General features: G+C 39.1%; 1 protein-coding gene across 1 annotated transcript; it reads left to right on the forward strand.

Annotated features, from left to right (window-relative positions):
• Positions 1-2642: 2642 nt before the first annotated feature.
• LOC140233905 (uncharacterized) lies at positions 2643-27728 on the forward strand. The gene is made up of 2 exons (XM_072313993.1): positions 2643-3302; positions 27623-27728. The coding sequence occupies exons 1-2, from the start codon at positions 2643-2645 to the stop codon at positions 27686-27688; spliced, it is 726 nt and encodes a 241-aa protein (XP_072170094.1). The 3' UTR covers positions 27689-27728.
• The last annotated feature ends 46 nt before the right edge of the window (positions 27729-27774 follow it).

Here is a 27774-nt window from a genome sequence, read left to right on the forward strand (position 1 = left end):
TTGGGCTATTACGTTCAGTTTTGCTGTACTTAGGCAGTAAAGCTCTCTCAGGTCAATGTTTATTTATTTCCCCCCTGTATTATTACACCAATACTATGATATTTACTTTTCATGACGCAAACGATTGTCAAAAAGTATACTGTAGCAACTAAGGTCACAGAAAAATAGAAGTTAGAACAAAATCGGGGAGGGGACGTAAATTAAGAGCATTACTTGTATTATGTATGCACAGAGCAGGATTCGAACATAGTAATACTTTTATGCTTCTGCGACCGTCTACCACATCGACTCAATCATATCCCTGACACACGGGCGGCCACCGAGGCATTCCCTGTCATAATTTCATCAAATAATACCTTCATTTCGTCGCCCAAACTACTTACAGACCTCTTCAAGTGGACGAAGCGCATGCTTACTGCCGTGACTGTTGATTGGCCATCGTCATAATCCGTGTTGCCCAATCAGATTATCCCGAAATGTCTCAATAGTAAAGTTTCTTTATACAATATTTGGATCTCACGGGACTGCAACAATTAGACATCTATAAGTTTGTCATGCGTTAACTATGCATCTTTTCAGTATTTCCTTATTTGAGTTTGACAAGTATATACAATTTGTCGGCAGGACATGATACACCATGTAAGGAACATAGAATTCTGATGGCACCTCGAAACTCTCGGAAATCAGAGTGTTAAGCCTTTTTGTGATATGATTATACTCATACAAGGCTATAGGGTATATTTCTGCGATTGTATCTCTATTACCTTGTTTTTTCTCGCGTCACTCTTTTTCCCACTGTTTCAACATACATCTGACGAGATCGCTGTCTCTGCTGATTGTTTTTGTCTGTTCTGCTCTGTTCTTTTTCTGTTATGTTAGTTTTGTCTCGTCTTATTGTCAACTCTCCGTTGCACTGTTACTTATATTTCAGTCCCGTTTCATGTTTATGTGTATGTCTGCCTGTTTTTGTTGACCTCTCTTCCTAGTGGGCTTCCTGACTTTTTCTTTGCTCTCAACTGATGTTTTTCTTCTGAGGGGCCCTCATCCTACAAGCTTTGTCTTTTTAGTGGGTCCCTCCATTTTTCGAATTTTGCATAGGGTTTACCCCTTACTTCTAATAACTTGAGATTTATGATCATGTATAATTATCGTAAGGTGCTACAATCACTGAACATTCTTTTCATCCCTCAAAGTTTTACGCACCTTATTTTCTGTTACCCATAAAAAGTGATGTCTATAATATTCTTGTCGAAAAATGAAGTAAAAAATTTGAATTGAATTGAATTGAATTGAATTGGATTGAATTGAATTAACACAGAACGAAAAGTAGTGTTGCACAGACCATCCAAAATTTCTGGTACAGAAAGTGTTAACCACAAGTCGCGGCTCGCATTAACCCTCATTCTGCCGCGGAACATCAATCTTGCAAACCGTAGTCGCTCCCCGTCCAGGGACCTGCTGTCACTCGCAGTGATCTATCGGTCTGCTGCGTGTGCTACCGCCCATACCTAGCACCTCGCTTAGCGGTCACGTCGCGCCTTGAAAGCCGCGCTCACCAGGGGAGCTGCATATAGCATCGGGGAGTGAGTATCAGAAACCAAGCAACCAATGGTGGGGGAATTTCGGGTGACACAGGATAAAAACGTGGTAGGAAGGAATCCAAACGCAGATTACCGAGTTACGACAAGCTACTGCCGAGTTGTGAAGTTTGGTGTCGTATCAGACGAGACAGACTAGCGAAATTTCATCGGTCGACCAACTTTCTCATCGATGTGTACAGCGCCCTGTGTTGAACGATCCCCCCCCCCCAGCATCATTTGAGAGTATTCGGGAAGGGAATGTGCTATATTCCGTTCTGGGGTTTGAGATGCTCTTTCCTAAAAGTTCGTATGTCATGGTGTCAAACGTGTCTCTAATCATCTTCTTAGCAATTCACTTGCACGGCATTTGGCGAGAACTTCAATAGACTTTGGAACTTGACTATCGTATGCACTTGTGAAGAGGACTGGTGTGTAGAGCGGTGACGTAAGCGTCAAAGACGACGTAACTCTTGACACGCACGGGTTGTCATCCTCCCATACACTTATGGACTAGCAGAATAGATCTGTCATCTTTCTGGCCTGAGCAAGTCGTCACTGGATACCAGGCCATCTACCCACTTGCGAGGACTCGAACTGAGCAATAACTGAGCACGTCTTTACTTTCCTATTGACCAGGAATTTACTTCGCTCAACCTGTTTCAGCCACTCAGCCAGTTCGTTTGATATCGACCTATAGATGACATATTTTGGAAAATAGTATTTCCTAAAGAAAAAGTAAACAAAATAAAAACAAAACTTTCGCCGTACATACCAGCTACTCCTTTACCTGTTCAGCGTGCATCGTGCAATGTCCTGACTTAGATATATTTAAAGTTCTCCTTATCGGTGAAAATCAATAGTAATTTGATACAAATTTGGAAATACGGTGCTAGACAACTAAACACTTTCAAGAAAAGACGTTTAATCAAATTGTCTACTTAAAAAGGCATTTGTTGGTAATACGTCAAAACGCCACTAATCAAATTGGATTCCCGCCACTCTGATGTAGGTGAATATCTCACTTTTAGCTTGGTTTGTGTTTTTGCCAGTCGACCAAAGAGTATGGAAAATAACAACTACCTCGATGGTCTTAGCTTGGACTCTCCTCTGAGCGTCGACAAGATTGGGGATCTGTCCCCACTATTGGAGGAGCTATCGCCACACGGTAAATCAGTGGTAAGCAAGCCATCCAGACGAGGGCGAAAGCGAAACGCCGAAAAGATGTCACAAGCTAAAGTGGAGAATAGCTCCAGCTCTTCGGGCGAGGACAGTGCCGGACTGGCTGGTTTGAGTCCACCGGCTAAGCCCAAGCGGGGCCGCGGGCGACCAGCGGGAAGCACGAACCGCTCAAACAAGACTGCTGCAGCAGCAGCCCCTATACCATCATCCAACGGGAACCACAATATGAATAGCGGCAACGCCGGCGTATTAGACCCGAACGATCCCGGCAACGCGGCCCGCGAACGATCTCGCGTGAAAACGCTCCGAGACGCATTCCTCGAGCTCCAGCGATCGCTGCCATCCGTGCCTCCGGACACCAAACTCTCCAAGCTCGACGTCCTTGTCCTAGCCACGACGTACATCTCGCACCTAATGCGGACTCTCGACGGCGATCAGCCTGCCTCAGGTTCTGGCGGAGACGAGGTTGGAGGATGCGCTGTGTCCGCCACCGTAGACAAACATCATCGGCTAAAAGCAAATGGCTACTTACACCCTGTCAAGGTAATCGTTTGTCTTTTTTTTTCCATAATGATGATGATGATGATGGTGATGATGATGGTAATGAACAGCATGTATAGCGCCACTTATCTGCAGAACATCCATATCATGTAATAATTCAAAAAGGAATTTACTCGTCATGACAACTATGACAACAAAAGAAATCCGGTATGTAATATGTCATATAAAGAATTGTTCGGGGATATTTTCAAAACTCTAGGTATAAGATTATTAAACAAGCCATTGACAATTCCTGTAAATGCTAAAAACATCGTGAACTGTTCGTAGCTGTAGACCTACTTATTTGTGCAAAATGCATCGCTTGCATTTAATTGCCTTACACATTTGTTCTTTCCCTACATGGTGTATGACTGTTTCAAACAAGTCACTTTCAGTGTAGACATTGGATCCCAAGTTTTCCCTCCCGTCGTGCCCGTAGTGAACATTCAAATCTATTTTCTTCATTTAATCGACTGCACAGTATCATGGTTGTAATTGTTGATTCGCTTCATCTGTATTTGTATGGTGTGAAAAACCCACTCTAAGATTGATAAGACACAAAGAAAGTGAGAAGGAGTGTTTTGAGAGAAGAGAAAAGAGAAAGTGTATGGACGAAGACCAAGATGAGGATAAAGTATGAAAACTCTTATTTCGGAATCTCAGGCGCATTACTTTTGAAGTGTAGATTTCTTTTGTTGTTGGATGTTGCTGCTTCTGTTCAATTTTCCTTTACCATATCTACGTGCTGAATATTGAAAAACGGTGAAATAGCAGGAGATGTGTTTTGCTTGTTTGTTTTCGGAGAAAGGTTCTCATGGCAACGGCAAGACACTATCATCTTGTCTAATTCATTTGACGGTTGCATATAGAAGCGGCTTTGATGCTGCGTTCCTGGTTTCGTGCGTTTAAGATGGAGATCTCACGACAGTGGAAAGTTACTCCGCTATAAAGTCGAAAGAGTGATGGAAAACGTCTTATCATGTTGCTTACAAGATGCAAACCGTATCTTCATTTTCCACAATTCGTAAAAATCAAACAGTGATGGCCAGTTTGAGATGGTGCTTGATACACACGAGATTGAAATCAAGCTCCAAATCATGAATTGAGTTTGAGATTCAGGAAGTGATGATTCTGTTTCGTTCAACAAGTGAGTAAATCGCCATCTTCACAACGATGCGTGTTTTGTGTGGAGCTATATATTTTGAAAAACTATGCAAGTGCTTAAAGTTTGAACTATAGTGGACATCACATTGAAGTTCCTTTTTTCTTTTTCTTTTTTTGCTTGTTTCTTTTTTTTTTCGCAGCTAATGAGTCGCGCGCGCCTAGAACGTGACATTGGTAGATTTTACGGCCAGCGCGAGCGGACGGGTCGTTACACAGCCTGTGGTCAAAACTTGCCTGCAGCAGCGTAAAACCTGTTCTCTTTAAAACTTGAAGAACTTTTCAAAATGTCTCTCGTACTTTTATTTTTTTTTTCTCGAAGGAATCAACGTTTAAATTGGGAAAGGCACGTGCCTTTTCAGTGTTGATTCTTTACGTCACTTGTAGCGATTTACTGAACTCCCTTAAGCACCTAGAGATCAATTTTTCATAATTGCATTTGAAAGGCCGTTATGTGTATGCATATATGCACACAGCCCGAGGAAAGTGATAATTATCACACATTGACTTCACTGGTACCAATTACTGGGGTCACTGCCTGCTCATATATGGCATAGAATTTCGTGATTTAGAGGTTATTTCAGGTCATAATTGGGTTAAGGAAATCTCATCCGTCAATCAATCCCAAGACACATGCGAGCGTGGAGAAAAAGTCAGTATTTTCTGAAAATTGTCTAATACCTCCGGCATGATTATCAAGTGAATGGTATCAAGACAGATAAAGAAGGTAAAACGCGTGTAAGAGTGTCAATACATACAAAATATAACGCGAAACATCGCTATCAGTCACTTCTGTCTATAAAATAAACAGATAATAGTTTTTCAAATTCATGAAATTCTTCTGTCGAAATGTTTTCATTGCAACTGATTGACAAATTGCCCTACATCGACGTAAGTAAGCACTGAATTGATCAGTGTATTAGTAGTAGCCATGATAAAAAAAAGAAAAAAAATCGAATCCTGCTCGAGTATGTACGCCCATGATTTTTTTATCATGGCTACTACTAAAACACTGATCAATTCAGTGCTTAAATAAATTTACGTCGATGTACGGCATTTTGTCAATCAGTTGCAATGAAAACATCTCGACGGAAAAATTTCATGAATTTGAATAATAAAGCAGTACCCGCTGCATGCTATAAGGACTAGAACCAACACTTGCTGTCGGGAGAAAACTCGGTGGTCTAGTGGAGATGACAACTGTCCGGTAATCAGGAGGTCGTAGGTTCGAATCCTGCTCGAGCATGTACGCCCATGATTTTTTTTCATGGCTACTACCAAAACACTGATCAATTTAAGTGCTTATTTATGTCGATGTAGGGCAATCTGTCAATCAGTTGCAATGAAAACATCTCGACGGAAGAATTTCATGAATTTGAATAATAAAGCAGTACCCGCTGCATGCTATAAGGATTAGAACCAACACTTGCTGTCGGGCGAAAGCTCGGTGGTCTAGTGGAGATGACGCCTGTCCGGTGATCAGGAGGTCGTAGGTTCGAATCCTGCTCGAGTATGTACGCCCATGATTTTTTATCATGGCTACTTCTAAAACACTGATCAATTCAGTCCTTATTTACGTCGATGTAGGGCAGTTTGTCAATCAGTTGCGATAATAGTTTTGTTTCATTTACTTCACTTGACAAAATATCAACTTATACAATCTGTTACCATTAAAAAACCCGCAAAACACATAAAAATCGAGCCATCAACAACTTTCTTAAAGTGTTAATTCGTACAGTTTAGTTGTATGTGATTTTTCTTTCACGATTACGCATATCGTTTGTGAGATCTAGAAGCACTGTAAAGAATGTGGGTCGAAATCAGTGTTGATCATTTTGTGTACATATGTGTATATACATGAATACTAATTTCTTGATACAGAATGCAAATCTACAATATGCCTTACTATTAATCTCGATGCGTTGGAAATATCACGATGGAACGCTAAATCACGATAATATCGGTTCAAGTTTTAGAGTGCATTGTTCAAGACAATATTTTATTCAATCGTTCTTAAACACGGATAATTGTATATAAAAACGCTTTAAGATTGATTGTCTGCATTTCCTTTGAGTATGCAAGATTTTTCGTTGATCTATAGCATGTCAAGGAAAATCATTATTATTCCTGCGTAGCCATGGCAACCTGTTTTTGCACTACAATTCTGTACTCGCCCGTTAACTCAAAATGGAATTGAAAACTTCAAAGGCGACCCTAGAACTTTGAAATGAGTGAAGATGACCAGTACTGGTGACACACGCTTTTTGTCGATATGATGAATTTATGTCGTTATCTAAATGTTTTCCCTCTTTTTAGCATCACCTATAGAGTCACCTATGACAATAATTATGATCGAAGTGGCGGACAAGGATGATTAATTCGGCAAAAAAAAAAAGAGAATTCGAGCTAGCTTACATGGCCCTGAAAAGACCCCTCACACATACGTAATGTCACTCATTTGCTTTTATTTGCTCCTGCGTTTGTAAATTGATATCACTAATTATATTTAGTATTTTCTCGAGAGAAGCAATTTCCTGGCGGCCGTGGCAAAACTGAACCAATTTTAGCATACTCCTCCAAAAGGAGCTGATCATAAAACACAAATTCCGTATATTTAACAGCGTATACTTAAGCCTGTTTTGTTTTGTTGTGTGTGTGTGTGTGTGTGTGTGTGTGTGTGTGTGTGTGTGTGTGTGTATGTGTTTGTAAATAATATGAATAAGTATACCCTGTGCTCTTTAGACAAGTAGCCTCAAAATCATGAAGCCAGGACAGGAATCCCGATATTCTAAGCAATACCTGACTTCCCACATTTCAGGATTCGCAGCTTTCTCATAAAGTATACTCGTCAGGTTATGCGTAACAATTTGCTGATATATTGTTTGTATGATATTATCACGAAGAAGCACTCTTCTTCCAAAGTTATCTTTCTCGTCCCTTCACCAAGTTCGATTCTGAACAAAGAGGTAAGCACAAATGACAATCTTTCGTTATGCATTGAACAGGCAGCAGGGAACAAAGCAAAACAACAAAACAACAAAATAACACAATTCAAACTGTTTCTCTTCTAAAGGATTTTTCACAAAACTATGTATGTTTATGCCATTTACATATTTGTTTCGCCTGGGTGTCAATGATGTTACAAGAAAATTATATTAAGAAAGTAAGGCCATCTGTAAAGAACATGAGAAATGCTGTCGCTTGGGGTCTCTACAAGACGACAATGTTATATGATGAAATTAATGAGTAAAATCTAACTTCCAATGTTTTTTACGAGATCCTTTTTTACATTTCAATTAGTCCTAAAAAACACGTGTATTATGTTATACATTTCATAGATTTCCATTTTGATTGTCATGCATATGAGATTTGTTTCGCTTCATATAATGAAATCTAATCACTACAGCTTAACATTTCAGAAGGTTAGAAAGGTAACAACGCATTTTTTTTTTTCACTGTCATCAATTTTATGATACCAATGTGAAAACGAGGCAAACTACGTTACGATAAAAAGATTTGCATTTTTTTTTAAAGAGAGAACAAAATGAAATGATCGGACTTTGTTTAAGTAGCCGCTAGAATAAAAAAAAAATATGAAAATGTGTTTTACCTGAGGGAATAACGGGTCCGTGGCGCCACTCAATTAATATCTTGCTGCCCTCATGCTGAGTACTCTGCTACAGAAGAGAACGGTATCAAACGACATATTTTCCGCCGTCAGCCCGTGGTGGATGAATTAATGGTAGGAATAGACTCCAGCGATTTTCCAGCTTACGTCTGGCACTTTTGTTCAATCTCTTTTTCTTTCTCTCTATCTCTTTATGTTTTGTTTCTTTGGTTATTACACATTCTCTCGTGTTATTGGAAAAAAAAAGAACGTATGACTCCTCTATAGTTTATCTTTCCTGTCTATTTTAATCTGTTTATTTCTGTTTTTGCTGATCTTCTCATACAGTCATCGTCATTAATGTCACCACTTCTCATCATTTTTCCCCATACTAACACATCTTCACGTTCACTCTTTCTTCTTTCCTTGTTTCTCCACTCCACTTTTTTTTTCGAATTCTGAGCAGTTCAATGATTTGGAAGTTTATTATTGAAATTACTGTGGATGATGATGCATTCAGAGACCATTTTTTTTTTTCGTTAGAAGAACCTTATATTAACTATCATTTATTCTTCGCACAGTCGAATGTATGCCAATGATATAACTTCTGATTTATTCTGTCGTATGTTTTGTTGGAAAAAAAGAATGAAAATAAATGATTTGATTTGAATTGAATTGATAACGTGACTTATGTCAACTTTCCAATCTATATATCCTGTTAAGAAGTCACCTTGTCAAATTCTGTGTGTGTTTTTTTTTTGTAATGATTTGTTATACATTCAAATATTTGTCAGTGTCATTGTGACGCAGCTTTCCGAAAGGTCGCGCCACGCTCTTCCTGGAAACTACATCATAGTATATCGAGTGGTGATTAGGTATTAGTAGTGAAATTATGTGATTTTATTGTTATTGAAATACTTGTATACACGACTAGTGAGTGATTTTTCTACATTTTCCCTCATTTACACAACCATAACATGAAGACGTAATGAATACATTTTTTCATTACTGAAGATCGGGTTTCGCCTCCATTTTTTCTCCTCTTCAAACCTTCGCGCTCGTTTTACCATCGGCGCGGTATACACGTCGACTCAAGCTTGCTGTTCGCGTCTGGCCGGCGGGAGCTCCCGCTGCTTTAGCCAGCCGCGACCGCTCCTGCGACTCGCTCCATCACCTCTGGATATGCTCCTCGGCCACTTGCGTCCACTTAGTTATTGCTACGTGATTTATTCCTTTTGTCGTAACATACCCGTAACAACCGCGCTACTGACCTAGATACAGAGTATGAGTCATCATCTATTCGTGATTCCCTCCTTGTTTCGATTTTTTTTTTGTGTGAGTCTTCTACGTGCTCGCCCTTCAACTTGTTGAAACGGTATCAATCTCGGTGAAACTTAAACACTGTTCACTGAAAAAAGCCCTAAGCATCATTAATAACAGACGATGATTTACACTCATACTTTATACCAGTAACCTTTCATCCGACGGTGCCATCTGGCCCAGTAAAACATTGACTCGCACTAATGGTCTCATGTGAGCCGAAGTCCCATCAACTCATTCAGTCCTTGATGTTTTTTTTTTTCTTTTTGGCTACAGAAATTATCATCTCTCATTGTGAAATTGACACCGCTGAATTTTACTGCATATCTTTTATATGACATTCGAGAGATATAAATTGAATCTTCGCCAAAATAAATAAAAAAAAACTCACAACAGAAATTAACAATTTAAGAAGATAGCCGACATCAAAATGTTAAATGTGTTAAAAACTGTCAGAAGGCTTCTAGAAATATATAGATGTATAGATGTATAGTAAAAAAGCATATTTTGATCTACTTGTGAATCACTGTACGATGAACAGTGAAAGTCATGATAAAAAGACGGCTACAAACCATATAAATAAGCTGTCTTGGATTAGACTGATTAATGTACGAGGGTCCCATTTAGTTGTAGTCGTCCATATCTATTTCCAGCTCATCGTTAATTTTCTCGCAAGTAGTATATCTATTTGCGCCAACCAATATGCTAAAAATATGATATTAACGCATCATCACTGAAATTGTCTCTATATTTATTTGAATTCCATGATGGTTGTAATTACTGTGGAGCTTTGTTTAAGGTCCCGTACCCCTGATGTGAAAATGTCCGAATTTTCTTCTGTCGATATACATTTGATATGTATATATATATATATATATATATATATATATATATATATATATATGTATATATATATATATATATATATATGTATATATATATATATATATATATATATATATATATATATTTCCACAAACAAAATATACGCTATTGAATCTGCGATTGTTAGTCATTTAAGAAAATATATTATTTTCGGATGCTCGGTAATAAAATCATTGCTTAATTAATAAAATACATTTTTTATGTGTGCTGTGATCATGCACTACTTGCATTTTGACTGCTCCATATCACCTGCAAAAAATCAAAAGTCCTCTGAAAATGTCGAATTTGATTACCAATTTTGAAATGAATATCCCTATTGTCGATGGCATGAATCCCTGGACCTTTATCATATAAATGCACCATCCCATCTTATGAAACCAAGCTTACATTCTCATCTTTTCTATTAGATCGAATAATTATCACCGTTATCTACATATGGTCAGCTTTTTGTCAGTCTTGTTGTCAGTGTATAGCGACTGTCAAGAAATATAAATAATGGAGAAAAAGAACCTTTAAAAACTGCGTGATTAGTGGCTACTCGATCATATATCATGACGTCATGCATGGTACATTCTTGGGAGAGTAAACTAGTGGATCTTATGACAGCTTTACAAGATAAGCCTTTATGTTATCAATGACATGACAATCTGCAATGTATATCTAATTCCCGTCCAATTCTTCCAAACACGCAGGAAGTAGATCATCGTTTACACGGGTCCCTGTGTCTGTATCTGCGTCATTGCTGGACCGTTCGCCAACAGGGTCTGTTCATAAAACCTTTCGTAAAATGCAAAATTGTAATGGTAATGAAATACTTTTTTTGTAGCATGTAACTGTTTAATTTCGAATATCAAGTCTTATAACGATGTTACACTTGTCATGACAGTTTAGAAAGAAGCTGAGTTTGTTCGTAGGCAAAGCGTTTTACACTTTTCTAACGAAAACTCTGCCAGCTTCCTTTGGATTTATTGGAATGTATCTATTATAATCATTGTATTTTCTTCTCACGAATATATGGTGAAACTTTACTGTTGCGACTCAACATCTCTACAGTATATGTTGTATAAAGGTACAGTCCAATAAATTGATATCTTCCGCGTCGTTTGAAACAATCAGGCCGTAAACTGACTGAAATTTAATTCTGCAAATTTTAGCGGTCGTTGACAAAGAATGTTAAGTGACAGACTTTCAAAGATTCTGCACAAATATGTATTATGTAATGTAAATCTGATAATTAATCATGAACAACCAGAGTATCATGATGTGTTCACAAAACGGTTTTAAAACCTGATGTCCTGATGTAATCTAATTCGATACTATATGAATAACGTAGAATGCATTACAAACGAATCTTGAATATTTGAGTATATGATATGTTCATATTTTTTTTTTCGGGGGGGGGGGGTTTCAGTGTTGCTCTTTATCGCTTCTTTTTAATTGTTATTCACAATTATATTTATCGCATTCAAAGTTATGGCACAAATGTTATAAATGAAACATAAAGGTTCTTGCATCAATGTTGTCTTGGATTGTTTTCTTTAGGCAGACACTTGTGAAAAATGCAGTTTCCTTTCACACTTTTGCATATTTACATCCATATATCTGTCTATCCCATGTAAAATATGGGAAAGTAAAGCATAGAAAACTTTCTTTTTCTTTTTTTGCAGACATAATCTCGATTTCTTTGATTCTTTATTTGAAATAAAGATGGAATAAGATTTTACTGAAAATGGTATTAAACTTTTGATCTCAATACAGATGAGCTTCTACTCGAATAAGATTTTACCGCTTTTGAAATGAAATGAGGTCCGATATTGAATTCAGCCCAATATTTCCGACCTAGAGATCTAAACCCAAGTGAATAATGGCTCCAATACAGAGTAATAATAACAAGCTATGAGAAATTATGTTGTACTTTTTGTCAGATAGAGAGCAAACGATATGTCAGATTCTTGGCTAAATGATTAACAAAAAATAGATTGAAAATTATACATGATAACAATAATGGATATCGGACTAGCATTTTCTATAAAATCAGTGAGCGTTAATACAATTGTTTCGTTAGAGATGTCCCAGAAAAAGAGGACAATAAAAATACGTATAATAATATTCAATACATTTCCCTTGAATGTCACAAAAGACGGCATAAATGTTGTAATAACGATGGTCCTAATGGCGAGAAAAAAAGGGACATCAGGGGCCCGTTTCATAAAACTTATCCTCAGTGACAAGTTGTCATAGATGTGACAAGCTACTGAAATCCTTGCATCTGATTGGCTGAGAGAAAATTTGTCATAGAAATGTGACAGTTGTCACTGATAACAAGTTTTATGAAACGGGCCCCAGGAATATGATACCATATACCTTGAATGACAAGCAGACGCTAACAAAAGCTTCGCTCAAAGTGTGTGGTTCGCTCCTCGGCGATTCATCATCACATATTTGGAAGGCGGATATCAGAGCGAAGTGGGGAGGGAACCATCGATGGATTATTATTGCATCTCAAGGAACGAAGAAAAGATGTTTACCTCTTGGCAAATAGGGCGAGTTGCCTGCTCCCTTTTCTCTTTTTTTCCCCTTACGGCAACAAAGTCAAAAATTCAAGGCCACGACAAATAGGCAGACATGCCATGAAATTGATGAAGTAGAACCGCCGTGGATGGTTCAGGGATGATGTGACCCCACACCAGTAACAAGGGATGATACCATTTCAAGGTACTGATGGATAAAGATCGTTTTAGAACACGTTCAAAAAGTAATATCTATACATAAAACAACAGCAAATTCACACGCGCCTGTATACACACACGTATGTATTCGTATATGATAAGTATAGATGAACACAAGATACTCCTAATGTAACCAGTATTACCGTAGGGCATAATTGGTTAAGATAGTGTGTATGTAATTTTATATACATTGAACCTCTGGATTGGTAAATCAGTTTTCAGTTCATTTACCTAATCAGGTCCATGATCATTCCTCAGTCTGAAGTAGCTGGTGCCTGCTCCTCCATCACAGTGAGCTGCATCGTAACCAGGTGTACAAATAATTATTACAGTTCATTATTCCGGAGGTTCGTTATTCCGCATGTTGGCTAATCCGAATACTAAATACACGAAATAGGTACGTAAATCCTATTGTGTATGTCAGTATTAACCTTTTCATTTTCAAATTACCGAACCTTATTTCATGTTCGGATTTACAAATCTTCGGAATAATGAACCTTATGTTATTTTCGGAATTACGAATCTTCGGAATAACGAACCTTCCAAATAACTCCACAAATATTTAATATCAACGAACGTCATAGGTATATATGCGGAGCTTTTGTGTTTCGGAATACGAACCTTATTTCATTTTGGGATTAACGAAACTCCGGAATAACGAACACCACCCCAAACTGGTTACCAACTGGGTCGAAAGCTTCTTCGTTTTACTCGTTAAGACCCGAAGAAGATTTGGTGTTGGAATAGAATTTCCATCCCTGATTGTATTAAGAGCAGTAAAAGCTGTATCTTGTGCCTTATCTGTGGTCATTACCCACTGTTGTTTATTCCTAGTAAAGAATTATCGCTATTTATCGATATTGATACTGGGCTCTTGATTGTCGACACATTTTAAAAGATAACGTTAAGGCTCCTATTTCAAAAAGGCTCTTTTTATTTGTATTTTCTTGATTTTGCGCTGCAATAACAGGCAGTCATAGAAATCATAGGTCATACTTTTCTCGATCGATGTCATGTTCAGGATAGTTAACAACGAGAGCATGATATGGATAAATCATAGTAGTCTTGTGATAAATTGACAAAACACATGTGTCATATACAGTGTAAGTGGATAATCATATTAATAACTTGTAAAACTTTGTTTGATAAAATGAATGCAATTTTAAACAACGGGGAGTGCGAGATTCCTTGGTATCATACACGAGGTTGCTTGAAGCGATCCTAGCAGTATAGTACTTTGCGTGAAGACATGACGGACTATAAATGATTATCCATAGCGTTCTTTTTTGTAGTATATAATTTTCTGCTCGATTTTACTCCTTCTGTTATTGTATCAGACGTGGATTTGGAGTGGAAATGTGTGTAAGTGGGAGGCTACTTCCTCGGATCTTTCCAGCTTTAGAGCAGCCAAACCCCCTAGTCATAATATGTGAAAGCAATGTGCTGTTGCCTGTCTGCGCATGAAATCGTAAAGTCTGCCACGGGCTACGAAAATAAATTTTCAGTTCAAATTCATCGTTGTTTCGGTTTAGTGTTTTGATGGGAGCGTTCGATTAATCTTTCTCTGGTCTGTTTGATTGCTTTGGACAGATCTGGGTTGCAGACACATATTTGTGTATTTATAGGGTGTCGTGGACAGTGTGTTCTTCGGAGGAGTGTGAACAAACGTCTGTCTGTACTCAGATGCACTTCTGTAGAAGATTTATATTGTTTGGACAATTATCGCTTTATCTCGTTTCTTGCCTTTCCGTGTCATTAATTTCATCAAACATGTGTAAGAACTGTTGTCCAAATACCAACACAACTTCCATTGAAATATGCAAATCTAGAGATTCGTTTGCCGTTGGCAAGAATTATTATGTGTTTCAGTAGGGAGAGGTAATAACCTAATATCTACTTCGTTTTCGTGTAAGTTGGTGTACCATCCGTGTACCAAGCCAGGATGCTGAGGCGCGTAATCCGAGATCTGCAATTATTGATTTAATAGTTATAGCTCCCTCCTGTGTATGATACTTCAGGGTGCGTGTGTGTGTTTGCGTGTGTGTGTGTGAGGGTGTGTTCGTCTGTGTATATGTGTAGATTTGTGCAAAGAGAATAAAAGCAGTGCGTTAGTTACAGTAAGTGAACATTTCGTAATTGCAGAGGATTCAGGGGCCCGCCTTTTTTAGGTGAAATTCATCCATCCACCTCAATAACACAACTACCACTTGCGAAATTTACGATCAATTAAAGAATCTACCTATTATACAAGTTGTCGCAAAGATGCTGCAGAGGCATCAGCTCGGACGAGACAACTCATTCCCAAATCCCAAATCCCTATGCTGCATTAAATTCACACTTAATTTCTTGCGGATCTATATACCAAACCATTATGCTCAAGACTACTAATATCTCCGACTTCCCAGAAACACAAGCTCACTCACTGATGCTACTTCGATAAAGCACAATACCCATTCGTACACACACAAACACATTTTGATGCACATTCATTAATACATATATTCTTATTTCCTAGTTTTGACTCCCTTCAATTTCTGGTGCTTTGGTTTTCTGTACATGAAATGTACATGGTACAATGTTTGTAAACGACTTGAATTGTTTCTGTTTTGCTGTTACCATTCGGTCTCTTTAATATCATTTTCAAGTTGACGACCTTTTACAATATCGCCGACCATACCTCTGGTTTACAGCCTGTATGACGTCACGCGCACAAAGGGATGCGAGAGGGATGATTGGCCATTGCACATTCTAACCTTAATCAGTAAATGTTTTCTAACAATCCATTGTATCACACAATAATTAAAATGAGCGTTGTGCACGTTTCAAACATCTTTGCATCTCTCTCGAAGTAGAAAGTGGTTACACTGCGCGACCTAAAATCATCATATGATGTATTTTGTTGTCCGAGAAAGAAGATCATTAAAAATCTACCCATTATTTTCTATCGTTTTTAAACTCAATGAAATGATACTAAACAATAAGCATCAATGTTTTCTTGATGACACTGTGAGGAAAAGGGCTCGATAACCTGCTAGAAGTGGTTGAAATCATTGCAAATATTTAATTCGGGTTTCGTGGAAACGACAAACTGCACACTTCTTCTTGAAGTAACTTCGTGTTCCCCTCCGGCATAAGTAGTTCGCAGAGTCAGTCGCTGGACAGGTCTTCAGACCAGACCATCTTACACAGGTGCACCGAATTTATCCTAGTTCCAAAGAATGAGTTCAGTTCAAACATGAAACGTTCAGTATAGTCCTTCAACATTCAACAGTACGATGCAATGAAACTCGTCTGTGATCCATTTCAAAATGCCCTGCGACGAGTCTTGTGGCTCATTGACCCGATTCCTCATCGGTCTCCTGGATAACATCCTCGACCCTCGACCCTCGCCCTCACTTTCCTGGTAATGATTCGGTCGTAATCTTGTGTCCACATCTTCGCCATTTTCTTCACCGTAGCAGCGTGGTTCCTGCGCCAGTCGCCAGGCCCTCTCTTCAACAGGGTGGAGGCAGCATAGCTGTCCTGCTCAACACCGACTTTCTCCATCTGGTCGGAGATACGGTAGAAGCTCATGAAGCTGTTGTTGATGGCTCCGAGAAATTGTTCCGTTTCCTCCAGAAGCTTGGCACACTTGGTGTCGATGACCTCGGTTTTCGACAGTCCAGAGCCGCGCATTCGAGGAAATGGACCGCGGGAGATTCGGGCGGCTGTGCGGAGAGCTGACTCGATCTGGCAGGTTGTGTTCTTTGAAAGCTGGATCATGTCTGTAAGGGTCTGGAGGATTTCTGTCGGTGGACATGTCCACAGGATTTTGTCCATGTCGATATCGTCGTCGCCCTCCCCGTCGTTATTCTCATAGAAGTCCAATTCTTCTTGTTGAGAATCATCAACAACATCCTCCGTGCTCTTTAGCCTGCAATTTTCTTTCAGAACCGGTGAAGCAGCGAGCTCGATCTGGTGGTCCTCGTCCAAACTCCTCTGCCTACTGACTGAAGAGATTTTGTTTGAGCACTCAACCTGACATGCAATTTTGCCTACAAGTGGACAAATCTCAGAGGACGAGGACTCTTCCTCCTCCTCCCCCTCCTCCTTCAGTGCTGGGGTTTGCTCTCCAAATTCTTCTCTATTGTTCAGGCTCCCTTCCTCTTCCTCCTCTGACCAAAAACCCATCCTTGCAGGTGGTCTTGGCTCTGGTTCTTCGACATCCATGTCCTCGTCATTGTGGATCAACGTTAGCTCAGTTTTCCACATCGCTGTCCGTGTTACTGGTTACAGACAGGAAGTTGTCGCTGCCAGTGGCCGTCGCACTGATACCAGAATTGGATATCTGTTGACCGTTGTTATACACTGCACGTGTTTCAGCCTGATCGCAGCTTTCAGTTTGTGGAGATGTTGATTTTGTCTTTTGCAAGGTGCTGGCGTTTACTGACATCACAGCATCAATGGCAAAGTCATCTTTCGAATCGGAAAGTTTTATTGATCATTATTGACATCGATCACTGCGTGATTGACGCAGATATTTGGGTCCGTTGCACGAGCTCCTGCTTTGTATGTCCGGATTTATCGCTTCTAGGACAGTGTCATTGTCATCTACCGCTCCAGGAAGACAGAAGCTGGTGCTTAGGCCACTACCACTGCTTGGAAGGGTTGACCTTGATGTGTGAGCAGTGGAGGTTGCTGATCTTTGAAGACACGCTTTCGAATGTGGAAGCTAGCGTCCAGAGATGAAACTACTGCTTTGCGATTCATTCCTTCTCCTGAGCTGTCCGGATGAGCTTGAATTGTTTGTAACGTCACTTTGATCGAGAGTTGTCACCTGAGTGCGGCTAATCAGGAGCGAGAAGAGTGATCTAAAAGCGGCCGCAGTACGTAGATTTGGAAACCTCCATCTCCAAGGGCCACAGGATGAAGAAGGCTCCCCAGCTTTAGTATCGATGGTGACATTGCTGTTTTGTAGACGGCAGTCATCACCATGATCTCGCTGAAAGGGATGACAAAGAGAGGAATTGTCCTGCATTGTTGATGCTTTCCCTTCATGTTTTAGGGCCTTGTTGTTCAAACAAGGTAGAATGAATATCACACTGAATAAAGATAATAAGGATTTTTTTTTTTTCTTGAGTTTAAGTAACTGTCGTAGACAGCGAGAGCAATGCGGCTAAGATGCTAGGTGATCATCATTTCGTTGTTGTTAGGGTTGCTAGTGGATATTATAATTTTTTCATAAACAGAACACACACAAAAAAAAAAACCCGACTGGTTTGGGATGGTTTAAACCGTCAGATTAAACATTATTAGCTTTTAATAGCTCTGTGACGCTAATCCTAAGGAGCAGCTGTATGGCAAGAAGTTTTCTACACATGCGCGAGACAGGTGCTCTTAAATATTGTCCAACCCGGGAGGAGGAGCAGATCTAAAGCTCGCTATTTTTTGTTCATCGCCCATAAATGTAATGATCTTCGTTGCAAGTTACCTTCCCATCGTCATTCGAACTGCAATTAGTTGTGACTTAATTAGTCTTTTTAACACTAGAAATTCTACACATAATTACCAAACCACAAGACGAGCCTGCTACAATAACTAACTTTATCCCCAACACATTGTCTTCATTGAAATCGTCAAACAGATTTTAGAAGAATCTGTAATATTCCTTTGAAATGTATCACTTACCCAATGATTTCTCATCTTCGCAAGCATAAACTCCATATCAATCTCGGTTTAGCAAAACGCACAGAGATCCTGTAGAAAGTTAATTACGAAATTCTAGGAGAAATTCGCTAGAGTTGCTGAGGACAAAGCTGAACTCAGTAAATGATAACACAGTATAGTACGCAAGACACATTTACAATATCTTGCTTTTTACTTTGTTGACGTTATAATAGCTTACGCGCTATGCGCGCAAGCTGCCAGTGCTGTCCGCGCGCTGTTTCACGCATGCGTTCAAGAATTTCTGCCTTTATAGTGGAGTGAAATCTCATATTAAAACGATGCTTTGCTGACCGGTGTGGTCACTCATTTCGTGAGAAGAAACAGTTCTATTTGCATTTTGTGAATACGACGAGGACTACGGCTATCTAACATATCTGCGTGCATCTGCTATGGTAAAGTTGATAACTCCTCGGTACTGTTTTACAATATTAAATAATTGTTATTCAGTGTAAGCAAGAAGCGCCGACAAAAAGAAAACAATGAAAGGTATACGTAGATTTTTTTTGTGTGTGTGTGTAGATGTTGGAATTATTATACGACCTTGTAGAAATTTTCAAGAATTCTACAATCAAAAACACTAAGCAAAAGATATCTATGATGGCAGAATTTAAGCGTTAACAACGTTATTTCATAAAACGCATGTATCGAACACACACACACACACAAAAAAAAAAATCAAGAGTAATCTTTCGTTTTCCATTCATCTGATGAACCTATTCAGTGCCCCCCCCCTTATTTTTTGTTGAAAAAAAAATCACAAGAAAAAAATGGGGGAGGGGGAGGGGTGCGTGCGCCTTCCTTTAATTTTGTTTACCCTCTTTACGGAATTCCTGGATCCGCCCCTGCTATTGACAGAGTTTGAAAAGCGTTGATTGTAACTGTTGATTGTAACATCTGTAGTCGAGATATTGAAATGGTGCGTGTGACGGGTAACGACTCTTTGTCAGCTGTCTGTACAATAAAATGTTTTGAACCTGGAAGCGTTTAACAAAGAATTGAAGTAGATCTTAAAAGTAATTTAAATCAACCTAAATGTATGGTATACTGTGTATGTGTGTCTTCATCGATATGCTATCTTCGAAATCTAAATGAAAATTGCTGCCGATTAATTTACAAAATAAATTACGGGACCAAAACTTTTTCCAGTAAGTTTTGATTACTAGTGGAAGTAGACTGAAAAATGTATATCACATGGAACAGGGCAACCAATATAGCATAGCAAAGTTCTGATTAGATCTTAACCTCTAAGATCGACTTCTTTGTGACCCCCCCCCCCCCCCTTCAGGGGAAAGTAGACTCCCCAGGCATAACGTATGACCCTCAGCAATGTGTCAGCTAGAGGTTTTCTTACACAGTACTTATGATATGTCACTCTTAAGACTGTTTTCTCTCTTATATGTTTAATTCTACAGTAGATATCAGCGTCAATCTCATAACATAGAATCCACCTACCCGAACTTACCTCTGACCACTCCCCCTCCCCACTCCAATTTAAAGAAAATAAGAGACCATCAAAAATAGCCGCGTAATTCATGACATGACGATCGAGGCTTTACGACTTTTATCTAGGCAATTATAGACAATAATATGGGAAAAACTTGCAGTGACTGCCATAAATAAGACGGCTTTAGGAGACATTGATTTATCGGTCAAAGCTAAAACGTGGTATATCATACGCCAACGCACACCGGTCGACCTAATCATTAATATCCAACATTCTTTTCGTGATTTTGACGTCTTAAGCAAGAACGTCACATAGTCCTGAAAGCAATAACCGAACTTAATAACAGCAACGTTTTACACAAAAAGGCCTACTTTTAAAGCACAGTGACAACGAAGATACACCTCGGTCCTCGTGTATACCCACTAAAAAAAGAAGAAAAAAGATAAACAGAAATAGGAACGACACACGACCACGCTGACTCCACATATTACAGAGTCATACCCCGTCTGGAGTATATACTGAGAGAGGCGCATTCCACACTGATTCGTCATCAAAGAACTTGCACATGAACTAGTGTCATAAAAATGACAACAGCAGTAAAAAATGTCCACCTGTAAGCACACCTACGATGTTGCCGAACGAGCTTCTTGCTGTGAGCGGAATTATCTACAGTCGGCGAGGCGAAAAGTTCAAATTGACGCGAACATACCTTCGCGTGTGCGAACGAAAGGTGACGGGAAAGTCTTGGCACCTTCGTCTTTTTAAAAAGAAATGGTGTAATTAGAGGAGGGAACGAGGGTATCAATATTAAGGAGTTGTTAGGAAAAATTTTGTGCAGGAATTTAGACGATGTCGAGTTATCTGTGAGTTCATTCGTCACTCTTTACTGTTTATTGTTCATTCTTCATTAAAAAGGAGGGTTGATATTAAAGTTCAGTGTTGATGGAAAGAAGATTGTGCTGTTTCGTGTAATTTTTCTCTGTGTGTGCACACAGCACAGTCTACTGTATTGTTTAATCATACACAGACACCTGTTGCACTGTTTAAGGTTATAAAGGGGAAACGAAAAGATATACATTGAAGTTAAAGTCTTTTAAAAGAGGCCATTGGCTCACCTTAAAGTTTGGAGTTTGGAAGTAGGCAATACATAGACCCTGCGTCCTATCCACTGCCAACTTGAGCTGGGTTGCGCAATGCATTAAATCTATAATATGGATAACACGATATCTTAGAGGTAAAGCGTTAAATGTTAAAAGGGCTCTTTAGGGCTATCCTTCATCTACCTGAAGTTGGAGAAAAAAAAAATCCTCTTAAACTATGGGATGCAAAAGCGGCAAAATTGTTTTTTTTTTCTTTCTTTTCAGTACAAAGTTTATATCATTTTTTTCGTCAAAAACATTACACATTTCACTTTCTTTGGTAACAGAGGATGAGGGAAACAAAACATTGTAGAATGAAAAGACGTTGAGGAACCTTAAAGTAATTACACATTGTCATGAAAACTAAAATGTCATGAAAACTGAAGAGAACAAAAAAGATATAGAAAAATATAGATAGATAATATATAAAAGGAAAAAAAAATCAATACTTCCTCCAATTTCTAAAGTCAAGTGTCACCGAAGTGTTGAGTTTATTGCTAACATTGAGTTTGAAGGCGTTAAATCATTATATGCAGCCATAACCCAGGTTGAGACATCTGGGTCGAGGGGAGTCACCGTCAAGTTTTATTGCCGATCATTTTTTTTTTTTCATTTGTTTTTGTAGCCGCGATGAAATCTTTACGTCATATTTTCTTCATAGCCAAGTGGTGGGTGGCAATGAATGCATTCTTTATTCCCCGAATACCTCAATTTTTATGCCTTTCTGTCAAATTACTGGATAACGCGAAGGTGATTATGAATTTATGAGTACGTGAAGGTCATTATCCGAGAGGTTACGGTATAGACCAGTAGATCTGGAAAGGTTTTGGTCTCCAGTGATTGTGGTATAATAGTTACCAATGTGGAGTTCGGCCAGTGTACCTGCTTCACTATTCAGTTCGGTTGCTTAATGACTGTTGGAAATGGATACTTTGCCATGGTTTGACTGCTAAACAAAAGCAGATCTTAATGGGGAAAATATAGAAAGAGAAAGATAGAGAAGCGAGGGTTTTCTTATCCTGTTTAGCAGATCGTGACAATAATGAGTGAACCAAAAACGTAATTGGTTTAAATCAAATGAGATACATACAGAGAAAGAAATGACGAAAGTTAAACTCCCGGGATGGATTTGTTTGAAGAAAGAAGAAAAGTTGTGAAATTCAAACAAAGCAGACGGCAAAATTATGTCGAGTTCAAGCATAGGGAGGAGAGAGTCGGTAGAGGATATGGGTATTAATGTATAATGATAATCGTTTTTGACTGCGGGAAAGAATAGAAAAATATAACGGATTTGAATATCTTCATGAAACACTACGGAAAAGACGTTTACAGTGAATAGGGTACCCGATTGTATAACCAACAAATCAACAAGTCCAGGTTTCATGTTTATTAAACTGGAATTTGTCACAACGGTGATTAAGCGTAAATTGCTGCTGTAAGAATATCGTTGTGTGCAAAAGAGTTCAAAAGGTAATCATAAACTACATGAATTTTTGACAGTGTGAGATAACTTTTGTGTCTTTGTATGTAGTTAATTAGACATATGTAGCAAGCAGCGAAGAGATTTCGAATACTCTTCACTCTATCGTCTTTTGTTATTGTTTTGTGCCATTATGAATGTGTGTTTGCGTTTGTGTGAGCGTAATGTGAATGGATGTTGTTCTTAATCTTACTTTTAATGTTATTACTTTGGTACCTCTTCAGCGTGTTATACGCACATGATTGTCGTCATGGTATCATCATAGTGGTAAAAGCCTGTTCTATTTTAGGGCATATTTTGCTGGAAAAGTCGATAAAAAGATGACCTAAATTTGGGCCAGCGAGGCGGGAAATCAGTGGTGGTCGTTTTCCCGCCCGACATGGTGCCCCCAAACCTCCTTATGTGGTGCCTTGTCGCCTGCAATTAACTCGCTGTATGGCCAGCATCAACACATGCTGGGCGTCTTACTTCATTTGGCGTCAAAGAGTGAGGGTGAACAAATACATACGTAATCTTGCGGCGAAAGGTTGATTGACCTAAAGGCCAATGCCACGAAGGAGTTATCTTTATATCTGTTTCGCTATTTTGCCGGTATTATTTCATGTTCAAGTTGTTTTATCTCATCTGCAACAATCGAGAATATAATAAAATGTTTGGGCATACAAATAAAAACACGAAAACAGTACAACAATGTAATGAACATAATAACATGTAATAGAGAGACATGGAATTTTCAATAGCGATACAGTTTACGAATAAATGTCTTTATGGTATACTCCGAAACAAGATTGTTGGAAATGGAGGGGACGGCTAAAAATGAATGCAGAACTTGTAGCATGCAGTCCCCTCATAAAAAAAGGGGAAAAAAGAAAAAAAATGTTTATTATCTGCTCCTCATCAAAGGTTATGGTTCTAGTATACTACGCATTATTAGCCAGAAATATAACTATATAATTATGTTATGTTATGTAGCTATTAAGCTCATTTTCAAAGTCGTCGCTGTTTTTTTTTTTAATTCAAATATGTATTATACATTATGATTTGTTTGTTCCTAATCGTGTGTTATAGAAATTGTAATTATGTTGATGATTATTCATCGACGTTGTAGCGTCTATGAAATATCCTCCTCGACAAGGCACTGGAATCATCAGTTGTACAGATTTTCTGGGCGGGTGGGACTGAGGTCACTTATATCAGTCGCATTAATCGCAAACAATGAGAGGTCTTAGTTGGGTAGAAGAGGCTTGACTTCTTTTGTGAAGTCATGAGAACAATAATGAATGACATCAGATCTACAGATAAGAATGTATTTTGGCTAAATACATTTTATGCGATTAACTTTTTATTACGCTGTATCTTGATGATTTCTAGGCCTCTTTTCTTAAAATGAATAGACAGAAGCAAGTACAATGTCAGTTTATAGAAAAGGAAAAGTACATGATGAAATAGGATGGATGGATTCGCAAGCTCGGCCATCACACCTGTGTGTTTTCTCGTCGCTCAAATGATTTCTCTCTCTCTCTCTCTCTCTCTTTTTTTTTTTGGGGGGGGGGAGGGGCGCAGAAACTATTGTCCGTATAGGTTCGACCAAAATTATTCATGACTCTCAACCCTGTGTGACGTAACCTTTACTTGAGGCAGATCAAAGAGAATTTTCTCCTCACCAGCTCTTTGAGTCAGAGAGACGTTTAACCCTTTGTGTGCCTTGAAGTGCCGACTAGCGTAGAAAGCCTCAGTGTTGTAAACACTGTCCAATGTCTCTAGAGTTTAGTTGCCATGCTTCGCGAGATGAAATGGTTCTTGTTATTTTAGACATTTTCATTACCTGTCGTCTGCATTCATCACACTGGCAGTTTGCATCGATATAAAGGGCGAAGAGAGAGAGAGAGAGAGAGAGAGAGAGAGAGAGGGAAAAAAATGACTTGATACTCGCGGAGATTTTTGTACTGCTCATATTGACTAATTATATTTACATCCCGAAAGTGTAGGCAAGAGTAAACATTTTTGTCTGACAGCCTTCCGATCCAAGAAGGTAATCGAGCCCGAAGATAGTAAGTTGTCATTTTTACGACGATTGCTGATGTGTCCTTGATGAAGGCACGCCGGACAAATGGCCGCTAGATTAAACACCGCTTGCCCCTGAATTAAACTCTATAGTCTTTGGGGAGATAGACGATTGGAGGAGAGGGGATAGTTTAGTAATACAGAATGTGAGAAGGGTGTCGGGGTGACATGAGATCGTCACCTTCCAAAGTTTCAAACGTGCCTCGCCGCTGTTTAGCTCCCCGGCGCCACGGCCGACATGTCTGCCCTTACCTCGCTATTTCATCACGTCACTGCAAGTGAACAGCACACGTTCAATCGACGCTTTTCGCTTGGGATCTCGTAAATCTTTCCCATCCGTTTCCTGAAAAAAACCAAGCATAGAGGGAGAGAGAGAGAGAGGTGAGGGGGGGGGGGGGGGGGAGATGGGCGAGGGAGAGAAAGAAAGATGAAGGCGGGGCAATTAAAGATCCCATAAAAAATTAGGAGGTGTAAATTCAAGTTCACGTCACGGCCCTGCCGCCGTCAAAAGAGAGATTACAACTATAACGACCAAATACACGCTGGCGATCTTTTCGGCACGTCAATAACGGCGACTGTGCAGACGGCATCGTCTGCCGACGATAATTTGTGGGGGAAAGTGCTCCCGCCATAGTTTACGGCGAGCGTATAGCCATCGGCATGGGAGCATCATTAAAACACGGGCGATCGTTGAAGGGGAGACGTGTTAAGCGGGGCAGAGCACGGCCTACGCCGATAAAGAAGCGGCATTGTTGATATTTGGTTACAGTCGATATATTTCGATATTTAGATGAAATTGTCAGGCTGGTGCATTTGTTATAAAGTCTCGGTATTGCCGTTCACGAGTGCCCAAACGCGACGTCGGAAATGGAGAAGGGAATAGAGGACGACGGGGGCTGACCCATGGGAAAAGAGAAAATTGATGGTCGCTCGAAATGTAAACGCTTCACACGGTTTTGAGTTTCAGCACAATTATGCATACATGTCAGTCATTATACTTATGGCAATCTTACGCAACATGAGTTGATGCTGGCTGAAGTTAATAATACTCGATGGATCGTTGCTATGACGATGGCGCATGTTTACATCTGAACATAAAAAAAAATAAAATCATGGATTCTGACGAGAAGGAGAAATTGTTAGCTTCAGTTTATTTTTTTTTCAAGTTTTGGGAGATGTTTTTTGTTTTGTTTTCGCACGAAATTCACAGAGAAGTCTCGTTCGATACGGAGCGTGTTTACACAGCGTAGGACAACCCAAAATGTTTGGGGTATAAAATGCATAAATAATTATGCTGACAAAGTAATATCATGATAATGTTTCATGTTCATGTATGTTGGCCTACAAAGAAAAAAGTTGAATACAAGGAGCACACAATCATGTTGATCTTAGCATTAATCTTCAGTCTTTTCATACGCAAACCAATAAAAATATGTTATTTATGAGTAATACGAACAAATGTATGTAAATGATAGAATAATATAAGGATGTTTCCCAACATTATTATTGTTGTAGTCTTGTAATAACCCAGAAACGAGAACTTTAAGGGAATTTAGGGGTTGATTTTGATAAGTTCTCGACCGAAAACGTAAACTTTATACCAGCTTTATGTGGACTTTAGAAGACTTTTAAGTTCACTTTGAATCAACATGGGACTTAGCCACAGACATTGACATTGACATTCTTTCATCTCTATTATATCTGCAGTTTGCTAGATCCTGTGAAATCTTGGGAATATCTCGTTACAGAGAGGAGATGGGGGATAGAACTTCAAACATTCATACGCACTAAATCATTCATTAACTTCAATAAAAAGCACCACTTGTTCATCTTTTTTGTTTGTTTACTACCAGTCGTATAATAGTCGAGCCCCCCTCTTGTTATCCCGATGTTACCCTGTATTCCGTGTTCAACAAAGATCTGAATAACACACTGAGAGCATTAAAATCATAGCAAAGCTGTTTTGGGCGTACTTTGTTGTGTGTTGATTTCCCCCAACTCTCATCAAAGCCCCCACAGAATTGTTAAAATCATGTCATAATTTTCGGCTCGGCAAGAGCGCTCACTTTTAGCACCGCCATAAATCTCTCATCGCATCTTGAAATTTCATCCAGTTGACGTGATGAAAAATAATGGTCAACACCTGATATCCTTTTCTTAAAGAGGAGCGTTTATAATTATAATGTATTTACTTCATGTATAGGGGGATTTATCGCGTATGTTCCATTCTCGATGTGCAATGAAGAACGTTGTCAGAAGGGAAAAAGGCGTCGCCCTGTCTTGTTGTTTTCTTTTTCTTTTCTCGTTATTTTTCCTAGGTTCAGGGGAAGATTCGTCTGTACGAGATTATCCGTTTTTGCTTCTTACAGAAGGGAAATCTTCAGATTTCTAACGCACCCTTTGTGCTTTGCTTATCCATTAAGTGTTACATTATGTTCGTATTACGCCTTGTTTGTTCACAAAACAATGCAAGGGGGATGATGTTGAGGTTTGAATGTCTACATCATCATATTATTTTCCCCATACTAATACACTGTAGTTGGAGGAGGGGACAGAATACGAAATAGAAGGTTTAAGTCTGCTGGCATTTTATTGAATAAATCCTATACATCTGATAGTAAGATGTAATGACATGATGATTGATGATATTTGTGTTGCATGAGGAGCAAAGAAATGGAGAGGGAGGGGATGTATACCACGCTCGAATTTAATTTCAGCATGTTTAAAAATAGATGCAGTGGCATAATGATTGAATCATTTCATTTTCGCTTTCGTCTTCTACCACCAGAAATGGCCGATGCGATCGAGACTCTACGCTGGAGCTGCGGAATGTTTCCTCGAAAGTTCATCGTAATGTTGCGGCTTCTTCTGCCAGGCCGCGTCTCGGCGTGACACTGAATGTGAAGTGACTGGTCGGCGGAAATGGAAGAGCAAGGTGTG

This window comes from Diadema setosum, chromosome 10 (genome assembly GCF_964275005.1).
Source record: "Diadema setosum chromosome 10, eeDiaSeto1, whole genome shotgun sequence".
Taxonomy (NCBI): Eukaryota; Metazoa; Echinodermata; class Echinoidea; order Diadematoida; family Diadematidae; genus Diadema; species Diadema setosum.

Excerpts from the sequence above, each read along its gene's own strand:
- LOC140233905 (XM_072313993.1), top strand. The coding sequence starts at position 2,643 with ATGGAAAATAACAACTACCTCGATGGTCTTAGCTTGGACTCTCCTCTG. Across the intron at positions 3,303-27,622 it reads GCTACTTACACCCTGTCAAG|AAATGGCCGATGCGATCGAG; the intron begins GTAATCGTTTGT and ends TTCTACCACCAG.